Source organism: Bos taurus, chromosome 23 (assembly GCF_002263795.3).
Source record: "Bos taurus isolate L1 Dominette 01449 registration number 42190680 breed Hereford chromosome 23, ARS-UCD2.0, whole genome shotgun sequence".
Taxonomy (NCBI): domain Eukaryota; kingdom Metazoa; phylum Chordata; class Mammalia; order Artiodactyla; family Bovidae; genus Bos; species Bos taurus.
This window is the reverse complement of record NC_037350.1, coordinates 8,226,417-8,244,526: the sequence shown is the minus strand read 5'-3', so window position 1 is coordinate 8,244,526 and position 18,110 is coordinate 8,226,417. Positions and strand designations below refer to the sequence as shown.

The following is an 18,110-nucleotide window of genomic DNA, read 5'->3' as shown; positions in this document are numbered from 1 at the left end:
AACCCAGTTTCTGCCTTAAGTTCTCTCATCTGCACCAAAGTCGAGCGGCAGCAGAGAGGAAGCCAAGTTCAGGAGGTCTGTGGCGTATTTGACCACAACCTCCAGCATCTCCTGCTACCAGGCTCCTGATGAAAGATGCGAATAGCTAATGTCTTCTTGGGCTTCTCTGATTCTCTTTCTCTCTTTCTTAGGTTGGTAAGAGGAGAGCTCTGGAGCTGTTTTCTCCTTGATGCCAAGATCTGCTAAGCTAGGAGCACTCTCCACCTTTCACGGTCATCCACTGAGAACAGGCCTGAGGGACGTGGGGACCAAGACCAGAGCTTTGCTGCACCCCAGCTACTCCCTGCTGTCTGAGTGCAGCCGGTTCCACAACTGAGCATCGCCGGGGGCTGAGGAGCACCAGCACAGTTCTGGCCATTGGCCGCCCTCAGCCACCCTGCTGCTGAAGCCGCCCTGGAGAGACTGGTGGGGGCTGCTGTGCCCATGCTCGTCCAGGCCGTGGGGCCTGGGGCCCGCCAAGGCTAGGAGCGAGGCCTGCCATTCATGGGTCTCTAGGGGTTTCCGAGATGCCTGGGAAGAGGGGCTGGGGCTGGTGGTGGGCCCAGCTGCCCCTTTGCCTGCTCCTCAGCCTTTCCGGGCCCTGGGTGCCTTCCTCCCTGGGGAAGCCCAAAGGCCACCCCCACATGAATTCCATCCGCATAGACGGGGACATCACTCTGGGAGGCCTGTTCCCCGTGCACGGCCGGGGCTCGGAGGGCAAGGCCTGTGGAGAACTCAAGAAGGAGAAGGGCATCCACCGGCTGGAGGCCATGCTGTTTGCTCTGGATCGCATCAACAATGACCCGGACCTGCTGCCCAACATCACGCTGGGCGCCCGCATTCTGGACACCTGCTCCAGGGACACCCATGCCCTGGAGCAGTCGCTGACCTTTGTGCAGGCGCTCATCGAGAAGGACGGCACGGAGGTCCGCTGTGGCAGTGGCGGCCCGCCCATCATCACCAAACCTGAGCGCGTGGTGGGTGTCATTGGTGCTTCCGGGAGTTCCGTCTCCATCATGGTGGCCAACATCCTTCGCCTCTTCAAGGTTAGTGCCTGCCCAGCTCCTTTCCCCTCTTCTCCTCCTGAATCCCTGGGAGAGAGTGTGTTGCCCCCCAGTACCCACAGTGATGTGTGAGAATCTGGGGCTGACCTGCGTGTGGGCAGAGAGAAGGTCCCAGCTCGGTGGTGCTGACCGTGGTGCTGAAACAGCACCTGCTGCAGGCAGCCTTTTGATCAACTCTGCTCCTCTGCGGGGAATTCTGAACCAGGAGGGAAAGGAAGTGCTGCTGAACAACAGGAGGGAGGAGGAGACAGGCGGACAGAGATATAAAAAAACCCCAGACAGATGGATGGACAGAAATATAGGTAGATAGAAAGGTACACAGGTTAAAAGATAGACGTAGACTGGAAGTGTGAATGTTGGAGATTGCCAGGGAGAAAAAGCAAGACTTTTGTTTTGACATTGTTTTCCAATAATTGCAATTCCCAAGAAAGATCTGTTTTTTTTCCTCTGGGTAGTTGAGAAAGCCCCGTGTGGCCCTCCCGCTCCACCTCAGGATTATAGTTAGAAAATGTGTCCTGGTTTTTTGCATGAGGCATTAGCTCTCACCCACAGTGACTGGAGCTGTGGACGAGAAAGGCCTGGAGGAGCGGGTGCCCTGGGTCCCCAACGGAGCTTCCCCGGCTCATTCCTTTCCTTCTGCCCCTCTTCCTTGCACACCTTTCTACCTTCTGGAGTCCCTCCCTGCCCCCTCTCTACCGCCCCCCTTCCTCTCTTCCTGGGGCAGGAGCTGCTGATTTGCAATTCAATTGGAGCCAAGTGCTTCGCTAAGCTGCTAAAACAACTGAAAGCTACCGGGTGGAGAGAAAAACATTACAAGCATTTTACCAATAATTATATGCCCGCTCTTCTCCGGGAGCCTCCTCGTTTGCTGTGTGTGTGTGTGTGTGTGTGTGTGAGAGAGAGAGAGAGAGAGAGAGAGACAGAGAGACAGAGAGACAGAGAAACAGAGAAAGAGAGGGAAAGAGGACAGGGGGAGGGGGGAGGAAGGGAGGCGCAAAGGGAGCCTTTGTGTCCCTCCTTCACCCTCATGTTAGATTCTTGGCCGCTGGAGTTGGCTCCTTGTCTCCTCAAAGTCTCCAGAGTTAGGGAGTGGACAGAGAGCCTTCTTGGCCTCATGCAGGGCGGGAAGTGCTGAGGCTGGAGCCGTCTCTCCTGGGCCTTTTCTGGAACCTGTTTGCCCAGTCCCATGATGCATTAGTACTTGGGGGCATTTCTGGGGAGGCTAGGGTAGAAGTGGGGTGAATGGTGTGAGTGTCCCGTGTTGGCTGTCCTGTCTAGTGGAGCGGGGTTGGAACTTTGCCACGGGCTGGTCGGGGCCACGGGTGCTGTGCAGCCCTTGACTTGGGGCCTTCTTCCTGGAGTGCTGGTTTTGCTTAATGATCTGGATGAAAGCACTATTTTAATTTTAAAAACAAATGCATCATGAAGGATGCAAAATCATGATGCAGAAGGAGACTTGAAGGAAACTTTGCCTTGGCAGTGAACAGTTTGAACAACCCCTGGGGAGCAGTGTTGCCTTGGTCATTCATTGGTGGGGTGGGGACTGGGAACCTGGTCCAGCCCCTCTGCCCAATCCTGTAGTGAGGAGGACAGACCCAGAGGGGAGAGGGAGCAGGGCTCAGTGGTCCCAGCCCTGGGCCTACTGAGGTTTGGGCCAGCTGAGTCATCGTTTCAGCCTGCCTGCCCCGGGGTTGGGAGGGGAGGTGACCTGGGCCAGCAGGTGTCATGGAGCAGAGGCCGCCTATCTGAGTGGGCACAACCCCCCACCTATGAGAAGGCCAGACCACAGGTGGGGCTGCTGCAGTGACTCTGGGTGTTTCAGAATGTGTTTTATAAGGACTTCCCTGGTGGTCCAGTGGCTAAGACTCTGAGCTCCCTATGCAGGAGGCCCCAGTTCCATCCCTGGCCAGGGAACTAGATCCCATACACTACAACTAAGAGTTTGCAAGTTAGAACTAAAGATTCTGCATGCTGCAAAGACAATGGAAGAGTCCGTGTGCCACAACCCAAACCTGGCGCAGCCAAAGGAAATAAAACAGATACAAATAAATATTAAAAAGCGTTTTGTAAAAATGTTAAAACAACATGATCAGGCCCTTGGGGCTAAGACATCAGTGAGGGTCCCACCCCACTGTCTCCCAGAGGAGAGTTAGTGCCCGCTTTATAGGGAGGTGGGAGACATCAAAGGAGCCGAGAGGTGTCACTGGAAAAAGGGTCTAAGAAGGGCTGCTGTCAGCATCAGGCCTTGAAGCGGGTTCTGGAGGCCCCCTGCGGGAGTGGGCTGCGACTTCTGAGCTGACCCCTCCTAGGATGGAAAGGTCTCTGGTGAGGAGGCCTGGGGCCAAAGGGCCTCACCTTCCAGGGGATCTCAGGTGTTCCTTCTCCCCAGACCATCCGGTCACATGTGAGTGTGACCGTGGCCTCCGTTTTGTCTGCACCTCCTGAGATCACAGGGAGATGAGCGGGTGGGAGTGGGAGTCAGGAGACCCCCAGGCTCACGGAGACTGAGATGGGACTGGGAGGGAGAGGCTTGGGGGAAGAAAGCGGGGAACAGAGGGGGCTCTTGGGAAAGGAAAGTGGGGGAGTGGTGGGGGGGATGGGAGAGAGCCAGAAGGAGACAGCTGGCTGTGGTCCAAAGTCCCTGGGTCCCTTTTAACAGTGTTAATGTTCCAGGCTGGCGACAAGAGGGCTCCTCAATAATTAAACTGATAGAAATGAGAGGCTGGGCGAGAAACTGAAAAGCCATTTACAGAGGCAGAAAGATTGAACTTTGGGGAGGGAGGTCAGGAGCAGAGCCTTGAGCAGGAGAGGGTGAGGGAGGGGCCTCTCGAGGCTGGGGAAGCTGCCATGCTAGGGGTCTGTTTCAGAGGGCACCGCTGTGCCCAGCCCGCTCCACCAAGGCCATTAGTGGGGCCTGCTGGGAACTCCCCCAGAGGCTGTTTTTACAGCTCTCTCCTTCTCCCACGAGGTAGATTTCTGGTACACAGCTCAGAGAGGGTGATTTCCTGCTAGGAGAATGCTCATAGGGTTCCATCAAGGCCAGGGTAGGAACAAAACTCACACCTGCCAGAGCTTGGAGGGGCAACTTGCGTCCGACAGCAGTGGACACTGAGCCCCGATTGAAAGATGGGCCAGGGCTGGGGGTCAGGTCCCAGACTGCCTCTGCAGAGCCACAGGGCTGGACGTGGGTCTCGAACCTAGGCCTTCGTTCAGGATCAGAAGCCCTGACTTTGGGGTGCTGTGGGTCTGACAGCTTGTATTCTTTACCCTTCTATTCCCACCCCCACTTTCATCTTCATTTTGGTTCCATTTCCATTCTCCTAGGACAGGGAATATTGATGCAGGTAAGGAATACATTTTGGAGGAGAGCCTAACCCAGAGGAAGTGGCTTGTGTGGTATCATGTTGTGGGGACAGCCCAGGTTCTGAAAGCAGTCAGGTCTGGGTTTGAATCTCTGTGCCACCAGAGTTACCTCACCATGTCCACCACATCCAGTCACTGTATCAGTCATTTACACCATAGTATGAATGAGCCAATCCGCTCTTTTCCTGAAAGCAATATTTCTGGGAGGAGAAAGGTCATAGGAAGTGCCCTGGAAGAAAGCAGTTTTCGAATCCTTGACCCTGTAAGAGCTCAGAAGGATCCAGAAATAATCGCATTGAGTCCCTCATTTTTGAAGTGGAGAAATAAGCAACTGAGGCTTGAAGATGGGAATATGAGCTAGAATGGTGATTAGGAAATTGGACACTGGAGGGACTTCCCCGGGGTCCAGTGGCTAAGACTCTGCACCTCTCATGTGGGAGCCCAGGTTTGATCCCTGGTTGTGGCACTAGATCCCGAGTGCTGCAACTAAGACCCAGCATCGCCAAATTAAAAAAAAAAAAAAAGAATTTGGACACTGGGGCCAGACAACTTTGCCACCTTGGCAGATCGTTTAGCCTGTTTGTGCCTCAATTTCCTCCTTTGTACAATGGGGGTGACAGTGGTCTCCTCAGCCAGGTGTAGGAATTAAGGGTTAATGTCCAGAAAAGACTTGCCTGGTCGGTGCCTGGCACACAGTCAGCCCGCAGGAAATGTCACTGCACAGCTTGTAGCCGGACTTTAAGTCAGCATGAGGGACTCCGTCGATGTGGAAGAGGCTGGACTGGGTGGGCAGGGGACAGACGGTGACCTTTGCGGCTGATCCTGGAGAGGCCCCACCATCTGCCAGGCGGTGCAGTGTGGAGCCTGAGTGGCCAGCATAACTCCCAGATAATGAGGGTTTCTGCTGTCACCACAGCGGGGCCTGAGCACTAGGGATGGGCTGGAGTGGAGGGAGGGCAGGAAGGGGCCGCAGGAGGGAGGGCGGAGGGGATGCTAGCCAGCAGGCGGGGGCAGGTGCCCCGCTTCCTAGGAGAGGCCGGGCCAGGATCGCGGATGCAGGGCGTTGGCCCTCTGTGTGCCGCGCCAGCCTGCCTGCAAGGGCCTGCCCCTCCTGGGGAGGGAAGCGCTAGGAGGTTTTGGGGTGCTTGGGCGTCCCAGGCGGCACAGTGGTAAAGGATCTGCTCGCCGACGCAGGAGACGTGGGTTCAGCCCCTGAGTTGGGAAGATCCCTTGGAGGAGGAAATGGCAACCCACTCCAGTGTTCTTGCCTGGAAAATCCCGCAGACCGAGGAGCCTGGTGGGCTACAGTGCGTGGGGTCACGAAAGAGTCAGACACGACTGAGACCCAACGTGAAAGTGTGTTAGAGAAAGCTGCCTGCCGGGTGCTTGGCTGACCAGCCCAGCCAAGGGGAAACGTGGCTCAGCTGATACCAATGCTCTGTTGAGGACGTGGCTTTTGTGTCTTCAAAATGTTTGCGTTGCGCAAGCAGGAGTGACTTTGGAGAGGGCCCGCCCCCTCTCCCGCGGCCTGCCTGTCTGCCGTGAAGACAGCTTCATCTTTCTAGGGCCCAGGCAGCAACCTTGATGGCGTTTTGACCTCCCTCTGTGTGCTGTCACACACTCTGCAGGCTCTCCTTTTGAACGTGTCCTGGGAACTCTCTGCCACGGGTGCTCTCTCACCTGGGCCCTGCTGAAGCCTCTCTCTCCTCTCCCTGCTTCCAAACAGGTCTTTCCACAGGCAAACCTTTGCTCAGTGGCCAGAATGATTTTCCTCAAGGTCAAATCCATCCAGCTCACCCCCCCACTTAGACTTTTCCTTGGCTTTGTGTTGCTCTTTGATTAAAATGCAAACCTCCACACTGCTGGCCAGTCTGAGAGACCCTGTGATACCTGGTGCCCTGACCGCATGTTTCAGCCTCTCCTGGGTGCACTCTGCACCCGTCCCACTGCTTTATGTTGCTTGAAAACACCGGCTGTTTTCCCACCACAGGGCCTCTGCACCTGCTTTCCGCTCTACAGCGGGACATTGTAATGTCCTCCTCCTACTCTGATGCTGATCCTTCTTATTCAACCTAAAGTTTAAATGGACTGTCTTCAGAGGAACACCGTCCACCCCCCAGTTATTCTATCTTATTTTCACATCTTCCCCGTCATGACCTTCACCACAGTTTGTAGTTACGTCCTTGTTTCTTTGTTTCCCTGTTTTTCTTGGCTTCTCCTCCGGCCTGCTGCCTGTTTTTGTACGACCCGTGAGCAGAGAATGGTTTCCGTGCTTCAGATGGTTGGAAGAAAAAATAAAAGCAACAAGTCATGACACAGGAAAATTATGTGAAATTCAAATTTCAGTGTCCGTAAAGTTTTATGGACGCACAGCCGTGCCTGTTCATGTTCGCGCTGTCTAGGACTGCTCTTGAGCTACACCCTTGGAACTGAGTAGATGAGACAGACGCCATCAGCTGAGCCCTGCTGGCCTGTAAGCAGCACCTATAGGACCCCAGTGGAGGCCAGGCCCATGGGGGCCCTCGGGAAATCTTAGCTGAATGGACTCATGGAGAGCAGGGCTCCCTCAGGTCTCCCCAGACTCTGCGATGATGGCAGGGTGGCCTGGTCTGCAGAGCCTGCGTGAGCCTCTGGCTGTGGGGCTGAGTGTAGCTGAGCCCGTCTTGCTGTGGGCTCCAGTCACTGCCCGCCGTCGCTCCTGGTGCCCACCGCCGTGGTGAGCCCTGGGCCACCTAGATGTGTTTGTCTAGATGTGTTTAGGCACTAAGTCATGTTAGACTCTGCGACTCCGTGGACTGTAGCACACCAGGCTCCTCTGTCCATGGGATTCTCCAAGCAAGAATACTGGAGTGGGTTGCCATTTCCTTCTCCAGGGGATCTTTTTGACCTAGGGATCGAACCCAGGTCTCCTGCACTGCAGGCAGATTCTTTAACCACTGAGCAGCCAGGGACACTGCACAGGACACCTGGTTGTGTTTCGTTGTTATTGTTCAGTCACTCAGTCGTGTCCAGCTCTGCAACCCCATGGACTGCAGCACGCCAGGCCTCCCTGTCCTTCACCGTCTCCCGGACCTTGCTCAAACTCATGTCTATTGAGCTGGTGATGCCATCCAACCATCCCATCCTCTGTCGTCCCAGTCTTTTCCAGCATCGGGGGCTTTTCCACCCTCCAAATACCTCCAGCTCCTCTATGGAATCCCTTTCACTTAAGGTTTTGTTCCCTGTTAAAACGTACCTCCATGTCCTACTGTTGGCTGTTATTAGAGATTTGTCCCAAGAAGTCTCGCTCCGCAAATGTGTGAGGAGTGAATGAGGGGTTCTCCTGAAGAGGTTGTTGGGGTACAGTAATCCCAGCATTCACACAGCACACTTCCTGCGTCAGGGTCTGCCCCAGTCCTCACAGCACCTACCCAGGGTCGGTGTGTGGTGTTTATCCCCGTTTTACAGATGCAGGGCTGAGGCACGGAGAAGCTAAGCGGCTTCCCCAGGTCACCGGCTAGTCAGTGGGGAGCTCGGGGAGGAGCCCCGGCGGCTGCATCTTTGTACCACTTGTTACTTTTGCCCTTCTGCTACTCTGCTGTCCTTCCTCTTGGCCATCAGGTAGGCTTGGTGAGACCTGGCCCCATGCTCACTGTGCGGCCCCTGCTGAGCCTCAGTTTATGCATCTGTAAAGGAGTGTGCACGTCCTCATCTGGCAGCAGGGATAATGTGGGCAAAGCCTTTAGCAGGTGCTTAGATGGTGCTGGTGTTGCCAGAGCAGGTTGGATGACACTGAGGGGTGAAGGCGGGGGAAGCGTGGGAAGTGACCTGAGGGTCACTTGGTGAGGGTGACTGTCAAGGGCTGTTCCCCTGGGGGGAGGATCAGCCCTCCCTCTGCTGTTACAGACTCTCCTTCCCCCAAACCGTAGGTGTCTCTTTGTGGTGGAAATCTGGGGAGGGGGGCCTCAAGAGCCAGGGTCAGGCCCAGGCCTGAACCGAGCGGGGAGCTGGGTGAGGGGAGGGAAAATGCAGCCCGGGGCTCTATCCCGAAAGTCCCTCCCTGCGGGTGGGGCGCTGCAGTACAGGCTGCATTGCCCCGGCAGCTCTCAAGCCTGGCAGCTCATCATAGTCACCTGGGAACACTGGACTCCTGGGCCTCCAGCTGCTGAGGAGCCCTGGGGCCCTGTCTGCATCTGCAGACCTGTAGGGAGGCTCGGCAGGCCGCTGGACAGACCTCTGAGCCCTCCTCCATGTCCAGTGTTCCTGTCCCATCTGGCTTCTCCAGGGAGCGCTCCTGCCCACCCTGCAGCCCTCTAGAGCCCGCTTCCTCCCTGGTGTACCCTTCGGTTGCAAGACCTGTCTGAATATGGGAAGTTTGGGGGTGGAAGCAGGACAGTTTCAGCCCTGGTCACTGGATCAGCAAACAGGCTTATTATGAGGGATAGAAAGGAGTGAGTGGAGGCTTTTCAGGGCATCTGGGTCAACTTGCTGGAGATGCGCTGGAAGGAGGTGAGTGACACTGTGGAGGGGCTGAACCTGGGGAAACTCAAGTTCATGACTTCCGGTTTCTGGCTCCCTGTCCCTGATCTGGACCTTGGTTGACCCATGTGGAAGAATCCATTCACTGCGGACTTCCCTGGTGGTCCAGTGTCTCAGACTCCTTGCTCCCAACACAGGGGGTCTGGGTTTGATCCCTACCCAGGGATCCCATATGCCTAGATCCCATATGCCTCAACTAAAGATTCCTCATGCCACAGCTGGAAAATAAAAAGATCCTGCCTGCTGCAATGAAGAGTGAAGATCCTGAGTGCTGCAGCTAAGACCTGGCATGGCTAAATAAATAAATAATACATATTTAAGAAAAGAATCCATTCACTCATTCGTTCATTGATTCACTCACTGAATCTGTACTGAGCATCTCCTCCGGGCCTTGCTCTGCTGGCACGGTGGTCTCCATCTGGCTGCACGTTGGAATCAGCTGGGGAGTGTAAAATACCCAGGTATCCAAGCCTCATCGCAGGAATTCAGGTTTAAATGCTATGAGACGGGGCCTGGGCTCCCCAGCTGATACTCATGTGCAACCCAGGTGGAGAACCGCCATGCTAAGCAACTTTATCCACCAGGAAACGAAGCAGATGGGGGCCGGGCCCTTGAGGGTTTCCATGTTTGAAGGGAAGGCAGGCAGTGAACAGGTAAAATGCGTAAATGTGTAATTGTCAGAGGGGAGCAGGTCCCTGCAGGACAAAGCCAGGAAGTGGCTGGAGAGCCATGGCGGGTGGGAGTGCCCGTTGAGAGGGGATGGCTGGAGGTGAACTTTTTTTTCTTTAAACTTTTTATTTTGTATTGGGGTATGGCTGATTAACAATGTTGTGATAGTTTCAGATGAACAGCAAAGGGATTCAGCCGTTCTCCCCAAACCCTCCCTCCCATCCAAGCTGCCACATATCATTAAGCAGAGTTCCATGTGCAACAGTAGGTCCTTGTTAGTTATCCGTTTTAAGTATAGCAGTGTGGACATGAGGAGGTGGACTTTTTGAAGAGGGGACATTTGTGCATAAACGTGAGCGAAGAGGGTTGTCCTGGGCTATCTGGAGGGAGAGAGGCGCAGGGAACAGCACGTGCAAAGGCCCTGGGGAAGACTGTGCTTTGTTGACCCAGGAGCTCAAGCAGGAGGACCCAGCGAGCTGGGGGCAGGGAGGGGAGGACCAAGTGGGCTCTAAAACCCACGTCCTGTTCCTTCTGTCTACAAAGGGTATTGGGGGGGGGGCACCAGGACTTTGGTGACCTTGGCAAGTCACTGGTTCTCTCAGGAGTTCAGTTCCCTCACCTATAAGACAGGAAGGTGCTTCCTGACCAGTCCCTGTGAAGCCGCAGAGGCGATGGGGAGGAGACATAAGGACGGAGCCCTCCATGTGGGAGGCTTGTGCTTCCCCTGGGCTCTTCCTTGCTGCCACTCACTGCCAAGCCCCCGCTACCTCTTCCAACTCCTCCCCCTGCATTTCCCACCCCCCCTCCGCCCCTGCTCTCCCCATCCACCCCCTGCTGGCCTGAGGACAAACAGAGCTGGAGACTAGAGGGAGACAGGTGGAGATCCTCAGGGGAAGTGGCAGTCAGTGGTTAAAGCCTGTGCCCTGGGCCAGATGGCCTGGCTCATACTCCTGCCCTGCCATTCATTATGTGAGAGGCATCTCTTTGTGCCTCAGTTTCCTTGTCTATAAACTGGAGCCCTTGTTGCCCTCACCTCACAGGGCCTTGTGAGGGTTACATGAGGAATACACAGAAAGTGCTCAGGGCGGTACCTGGCATAGAGACTCTGGATACTAGCTGAGTCCCTGATCATGAGGGTCGGCCCACAGCAATGGCCTTAGAGGCAGCCACACAGTGGGCCCCTCAGATCCTGGCCCCCAGATCACTCAGCCTCTCTGGACCTCACCATCCATCTGTAAGTTGGGCAGAGTCACTACCTTTCAGGGTGCAGATGTTGAGTGATAAGAACGGGCAGCTGAAAGCATGGTGAGCGCACAGTAGGGTCAATAGTTTTGTTCTCTTCTGCTGTCAGCATCCAAGGGGCCTTTGGGGGGCTGTGGTCTGAGCCACGGCAGGGTCGGGGCTCTGTGGGGTGGAGGGGCAGGTCACTGGCTTTTGTCTGAGAAATGACTGGTGAGCGCACCCAGGTCTCCCTGTGAGATGGCCCTGGGGTCCTCCTGACTCTCACACTGTTAGGTGAGGGGGATGGTAGGGTGTCTCCAGCTCCTCCCTTGGGGGAGGGCTGAGGGTCCCCTTACCAGAAGCCTTCCACAGCTCAGGGGCCTGCGTCCTGGGCCTGGCTCTGCTGCTGACTCATTGTGTGACCTTAGATGGTTGGCTGCCCTCTCTGTGAGCCAAGGGCGTGTGATTAAGTGGGCTCCGACCCTGGTCCTTTACCTGGAGCCTTCCCTGCAGGAGCACTCAGCTCACTCCCCAGGGTCCAGGCTGCCACCCTGGGCCTTCCTGGATCCTGGGCCAGGCTTTCCAAAGACCACCCCCGTGACTATGCCTCGACCAGGCCCTCCTCCTCGAATGCTCTTCTTGAGGTCTGATGGGCAGAGTCTGATTCCTCCAAGCCCTGACTCAACATCCAAAGGCTTTCCTGACCCCCAAGGGCTGAAATCCTGGGGGTACACTGGGGGTCTCTTCTGTGTCACTTGTGGGTCTCCCCGAAGTTCACCAGCATGTTGAGGGCAGGATTAGGGTGGTTCTTTCTTGGTCATCCCCTCATCCCCAGTGCCTGGCCTGAAGAGAGACAAATCAGGGAGCCTGCCAGCCTTGGGACCAGGTGTTGGGGAACTGGCCCTGCCGGGGCAGGGGCGGGGCTCTCGGGGCTGGGGGTTGAATCCACCACACAGCCCCCTGCCCACCCTGGAAGGAGCTGTGTGCTTTTCAGTCCCCCCCCAATTTATTAAACTAGCATGTTTATGACTGAGAAAATGAAAAGAAGGCATATTCTACTTTATATTCCCATTGACCTTTAGCTTGCCCCTGGCTCAGAGGTCCTGGGCTGGGCGGGATGAAGAGATGCAGGCGCAGCCTTCGGTTGCTGGGGGAGGGAGCGGGGACGCCCTTGGTCTAAGGCCCTCTTTCTGTGCCTGGGTGCGGCTCTCTGCCTCATTGTGTCTGTCGTTCTGTTTTCCTCCATGTTCTCCTCCTCTCCCTCCGGGTCCCTTCTGGACTCTCTCTGGCTCTGCCTGGCTCTCTCACCAGGTGACCTGGGGCGGCCTCCTTCCAGAAGTGTGGTTCAGGCAGGAGCTGGAAGCGGCTGCCAAGCCCACCTGCTCCTGGCCACGCGCCCCCCTGCTCCTGGCCACGCGCCCCCCAGCCTTGCGCCCATCCTGGACGCCCACCCATCTCACGCCCGACCCATGCAGGCTCCCCTCCCTTGACCCAGGGCGCCCCTGACAGAGCTCCAGAAAGCCCCTTGGAAGTAGGCCTGGCCAGGGTCAGGGCTCCACTTTGCCGGCCTGCGGGTGACTAGGGCTGCCTCTGCGTCCTTCCCAGCGGAGACCAGGCCAGGCACACACGTGTGGGCCTGCTTCCAAAGGGGAATATCCCGGTTCGGCCACAGACTGCTCGGTGACCTTCGGCAGGGCACATAACCTCTCTGAGCCTAGTTTCCAGCCTGTGCGATGAGTTGGAACGCTGTAGAGCGGCCAGCCAGAGAAGGCAATGGCAACCCACTCCAGTACTCTTGCCTGGAAAATCCCATGGACGGAGGAGCCTGGTAGGCTGCAGTCCATGGGGTCGCAAAGAGTCGGACACGACTGAGCGACTTCACTTTCACTTTCCTGCATTGGAGAAGGAAATTGCAACCCACTCCAGTGTTCTTGCCTGGAGAATCCCAGGGACGGGGGAGCCTGGTGGGCTGCCGTCTATGGGGTCGCACAGAGTCGGACACGACTGAAGCGACTTAACACGACTGAAGCGACTTAGCAGCAGCAGCAGCAGCAGCAGCAGAGCGGCCAGCACCGGGCCTTGTACCCAGAGGTGCTGCTGGAGGGACCGTAGCCCTGGTGGGGGTGCCCTGTGCGCATGCGTGAGGTGAGGCTGGCGGCTCTCCCTGCCCCTCCCCCTCTTTCCCCTCCTTTCCCCTCCCCTGCCCCTCCCCGCCTCCCTCCCTCCTCTCCCCTCCCGCCTCCCTCCTCCCTGGGCCTCGACTTCTCCCTGCGGTGCCAAGAAGGGCCCCAGGATGCTCTGCTCAGCGCCGTCCCAGCGCCGGGGCAGTGATGGGGCCACAAGGCCAGGACCCAGGGAGATGTAAACCATCACAGCTGAGCTGTCTGGAGGGCCTGTGAGCCCCACCCCTGCCCGGCGCAGAGTGGGGAGGGCCCCAACGGTCCTCCGTGCCTCCTGTCAGGGCTGCACAGTCAAGAGAGGCGACCTCCTCCTCTGTCCCCCCGGCCTGTGCCAGTAACGCTCGGCGGTAGGGGTGCCTGCGGTCAGTGCCTCCCCCGCACCTCCCGGGCTGAGTGACGCCCCACAACCAGGGTCAGGTCCTGGAAGCTGCCGGAGTATCCAGGGTGGCTCCCCTCAGGGGGACAGGAAGATGGCAATGCTTAACCCTTAGAAGTGAATTCAAGGTGGGAGATTTGAGGTTTAGGCCTGGGTGGTGGGGCTCTGAGGGATGTGGCTTTCAGGGTTAGCTCAGTTCAGAGAAGAGACCAGTGGAAAGTGGGGTGCAGGGATGTGGGGTGCCCCCAGCTTGCACAAAGAGCCCCGTTTATTTCATTAAAGATGAATGGCATCCTTCATGTGGGTCTGACAGGAAGGAATTTCCCTCTCCCACCAGGCATCATATATTTTAATAATGTACTCTTTCAAGCATATGGGAAATTATAGAGAATAAAATAATGAACTGCCCCTGGCTTTGTCAAATATTGATATTTTACTCTACTTGTGTCAAAACTTTTCCTTTTAAGAAAGAAAACATTGCAAATGTAATCAGAGGTCCCCGCTTACGCCTCCTCCTACTCCTCTTCTTTCTCCTCAGAGATAGCCCCCAACCTTCTCCTGGATGAGTTGTTTTTAATTCCTTTAGTTCCTGTGCACTTGAAAAAAAAAATATATACACGTGTGTGAGCTTAGTCACTCAGTCGTGTCCGACTCTTTGCGACCCACGGACTGTAGCCCACCAAGCTCCTCTGTCCATGGGGATTCTCCAGGCAAGAACACTGGAGTGGGTAGCCTTTCCCTTCTCCAGGGGATCTTCCCAACCCAGGGGTCAAACCCAGGTCTTCCACATTGTGGGCACATTGTGGATTCTTTACCATCTGAGCCACCACGGCAGCCTAAGAATACTGGAGTGGGTACCCTAACCCTTCTCCAGCGGATCTTCCCACCCCAGGAATTGACCGTGGTCTCCTGCATTGCAGGCAGATTCTTTCCCAGTTGAGCTACCAGGGAAGTCCATATATATGCATGTATCTCTCCATAAATGATGCTTGGCTCTGTTTTGCACGCGGTAGGATGATGGATACAGGATCACACGTGTGTGTTCTAGGGGCGAGTACTGTCACACTGCTCGGGTTTGCCTGTTTTTAAACATGTTTGTTTATTTGGCTGTGTCGGGTCTCAGTTGTGTCACGCAGGGCCTTTTGTTGAGGCACATGGACCCTATTTGTGGTTCACGGGCTCTAGGGCATGCAGGCTCAGTTGCCCCATGACATGTAGGATCTTAGTTATCTGACCAGGGATCGAACCTGCATCCCCTGCGTCGGAAGACAGATTCTTAACCACTGGACCACCAGGGGAGTCCCTCTGAGGTTTGCTTTGTTCTCCTTTGTCGTGTAGCTCTCCACTGTGACAGTGCCCAGCGTCCGTTCCGTGTGGTCACCTGGGCAAGTTCCCTGATGGTCTCTCTGTGTGACTATCTTTGCCAGTGTCTCCTTGTGCTCTGGGAGAGTTTCTTGTGGGTCTCGCCCAGGAGCGGAATTACAGACTCATGGGCAATATGCCTCTTTCACTCTTCCCAAGGCTACCACATTGCTCCCCACATTCTGTGCCAGGACACTGGTTTCCAAACCTGCCTCACCACTGGGATCCCCAGGGCCTTGTTAACCCAGGTGTTGCCAGGGTGCCTGGGCCTGAGCCAGCCCTGTAAGGAGACTCTCAGGGTGTGGAGTCTTATTTTATCAGTCCCTGGGGGCTTCCTGGACCTGCTTTTAGAGCTGCCCCTCCTGGGTCTGCCGTGTTCTCACTGTGCGACTTTGGGCCAGTTGCTGGATCTCTCTGAGCTGGGGTACCCTCATGTATAAAACAGGGATGACGGTGATGGTGAGGAATCAGTCAGGCTGGCCCTCACCTGCTAGGGTGTAGCCTGTGGTGTCCAGGGTGGCTGCAGCCCGGCTGGGCTCTGGCTTCATCCGGAGGAGGAGTGTCCCCTCTGATGCCCCCTGTGAAGTCAGGCTTGGATTCTTTGTTTTGCTCAACAAGCATCAGGGCCCCTGCTTTGTGCAGACTGTGCCATGCTCTAGAAACACGAAGTCTGGGCAGAGAACCCTGAGCTTGGGCATTAAATGGGCAGTGATTCAATGACAGACACGAGTGCTCTAATGGGGGCGGGCTAGGTGCCCTGAAGGTGGGTGAGAGGGGCCCCTTGACCCGCCTTGGGGGAGGGATCAGGGAAGCCTTCCTGTAGGAGGACAACTAGCTGAGGCGCACCAGCCAGGAGAAAATTAGCTAGGTTGGGGGCATGCTGGTGGGCAGGGGAGGGCATTCCAGGCAGAGGGATCTGTGTCCAGAAAGTTGGTGGTGAGAGTAAGAGGTGGGTGGGGGAGCCCGGCGTGCCAGTGGGGGGTGGCTGTGCTGCCCACCTGGGCACGGGGCTGGGGCAGACCAGGCACCTGCCTTCCCTGCAGGGGCTGCTCTTGACTGCGGGGTGGGGTGGGTGGGGTGGGGGGGCGGCCCTTGGTCACAGCTGGAAGGGGTTTATGGGAAGCTTGAAGTGTGAGGAAATGTTAAGTGCCTTCTAAGTACTTTGATTATTTTAAATTGCTTAAGTGGTTTCTAAGATGGTCCTAAGTACCCTGGTGACACAGACACAAAATCAATTAGGAGAGCACACCACACTCACAGGGGGAGAGAGCCCCTCCCCTGACTCCCCTCCCCCCTCCCCCTCCCCCGGGCCTGGACCCAGACCCCCTCCTCTCTCCTCCCAGCCCCAGACCACGGGTCCCACACCCCTAGTGCTGGGCTCCCCTGACTTTGAGTCCTGGCCTCCTTCCCAGGCATCTCAGGTAAGGTGAGAGGGGTGGGGGGAGAGGGGGTGCGGTCCTGAGAGGGTCTCCTGTAATGATGCTTCTCTCTCCTGAATGAGCCTCCGTCTGGCTGAGGGGCATCTGGAGCACTCTTGGGGTGGCCTCCTGGTCAGCGAGGGCATCACTGTGTGAGCGCGTCCAGTCTCCTCTGGGGGTCCAAGCTGGACCCCAGCCCCCCTTGGGGGCCCGTACCCTCCCTGTGTGCCTTCCAGAGAGCTCTCAGCCTGGGCGTGGCTGCCGTGTCAGCCTGTTCCAGGCACCATTCACCATCATGTGGGGTGTGTGTGCACACGCGTGTTCCCCACCTCCATTTTCACGCACTCACAGCCCCCACTGGGTGAGCTCATGGCGTGTGGCTCCCAGGACTGCCTGCCTGCTTCCCGTCTCCTCAGGCCTGACCCTTGCTAGTTTCTGATCTTGTACTTTTATAAAACAGCCTCGACGGGGGACTTCATGATCGGCCGCTTCACACATCTCTGTAGGGGGATTCCTACTAACGAGTGCTGGGCCAGAGGGCAAGTGTGTGTGTAACTTCTTGCACTCTTGTCAGCGAGGGGTGAGGGCTGGACTCGACGGTGCCCGGCGGCCAGGACCGTGGCCCCAGAGGCGGCCCTGTGCCCGGTTCTGACTTGGCATCCACGCAGCCTCGGGTAGCAGGTTGTGGGAGGCAGGGCCAAGCTGGACCCTGGCCCCCAGCTCAGGACCTGCCCAGAGGAGCCAGTGGGCTTGTGTGGCTGGGGTGGCGTGAGGTTTCTGAGCCTCCTCCTGGGCCATGTCTGTGCACGTCCAGTGGACCCTCTTTACCAGGAGATGTGGCAGGGAAGGCTGGGGTGCTGGGTGAGGGGAAGCAGGAGGTGGGAGGGCCCTACTTAATTGGAGTGGTTATCCTGGGAGTGACAGGTGTGCAGGTGCTCTCTGGGGGGGCGGGTGGAAAGGTGGATGTGGCAGGTGGAGCGTAGGAGGCAGAACCAGGTGTCCATGGGATACTGTGGGCGCCGGACCCAGGGGTAGGGAGAGGTGCCCAGCTGGACTGCAGGACTGAGGCTGGGGACTGTGGCTTCGCTTGATTCCTGCTCAGGATGAAAACCCCCAAAGCCCAGGAAATTCAGCTCTGGGATTGCAATCTAGTGTGGTGGCTGAGGGAGGGGGTGGGCAGGGGGCCAGGCTGGCAGGGAGGGGAGATGACCTCACTGGCACCATTTGCTGTGGACACACGGGCTGCGTGGGGAAGGAGGCAGGAGCCCTGGCCTCCCAGAGTGGCATTGCTTTGGCAGCCTGTCTTGTCCACCTTGACTCCAGCGCCTGCCACTGCCTGTCTACTTCTCCTGGGTCCCTCCCCAATTCCCCCACCATGTACAATCTGCTAGCCTCTGCTTCAGATGTTCCCTCAGCCCCTGAAGAATGCATCTTTTCTTTACATTAAAAAAAAAGTCAGGTATAACTTATACACAGGAAAGTACAAACTTCAAGACACTACTTGATGAGCTTCTATAAATGTATTAATGCATACCTGTATGGCATCAAGATACAGAAAGATTCAGAACATTTTCAATTCTCTAGAACATTCCTCGGAGCCCCTCCCAGTCCATATCCCTCTCTCCCCAAGGCTAATCGATAGCCTGATTTCTAACAGCATAGATTAATTTTGTTTGGTTTTGAGCTTCACGGAACCAGAATCATACAGTCGGGCTTTTGCTTGTGGCTTCTTTGACTCACGTTATCTGTGCAATTCCCCCACGTAGTTGGACATGTTGGTGATTTTCTCTTCTTCATTACTCTGTACTATTCCACTGTGTTGGGACTATTGCAAACAATAGCTTGTTGTACAATAGTTCAGCATTCATTTACCCATCCTGCTGGATGTCTGGGCTGAAGC

At 56.4% G+C, this 18,110-nt stretch overlaps 1 protein-coding gene across 3 annotated transcripts in view; it reads left to right on the top strand.

Moving 5' to 3' along the window:
• Nucleotides 1–18,110, top strand: part of GRM4 (glutamate metabotropic receptor 4) — a 114,528-nt gene that overhangs the window by 10,144 nt on the left and 86,274 nt on the right. For all 3 annotated transcript variants that reach the window (XM_024983885.2, XM_024983886.2, XM_003587661.6), the window contains exon 2: nucleotides 192–1,085. In XM_024983885.2, the coding sequence (XP_024839653.1) occupies nucleotides 567–1,085 (519 nt within the window). In that variant the 5' untranslated portion in view covers nucleotides 192–566. The remainder of the gene's footprint in view (nucleotides 1–191; nucleotides 1,086–18,110) is intronic.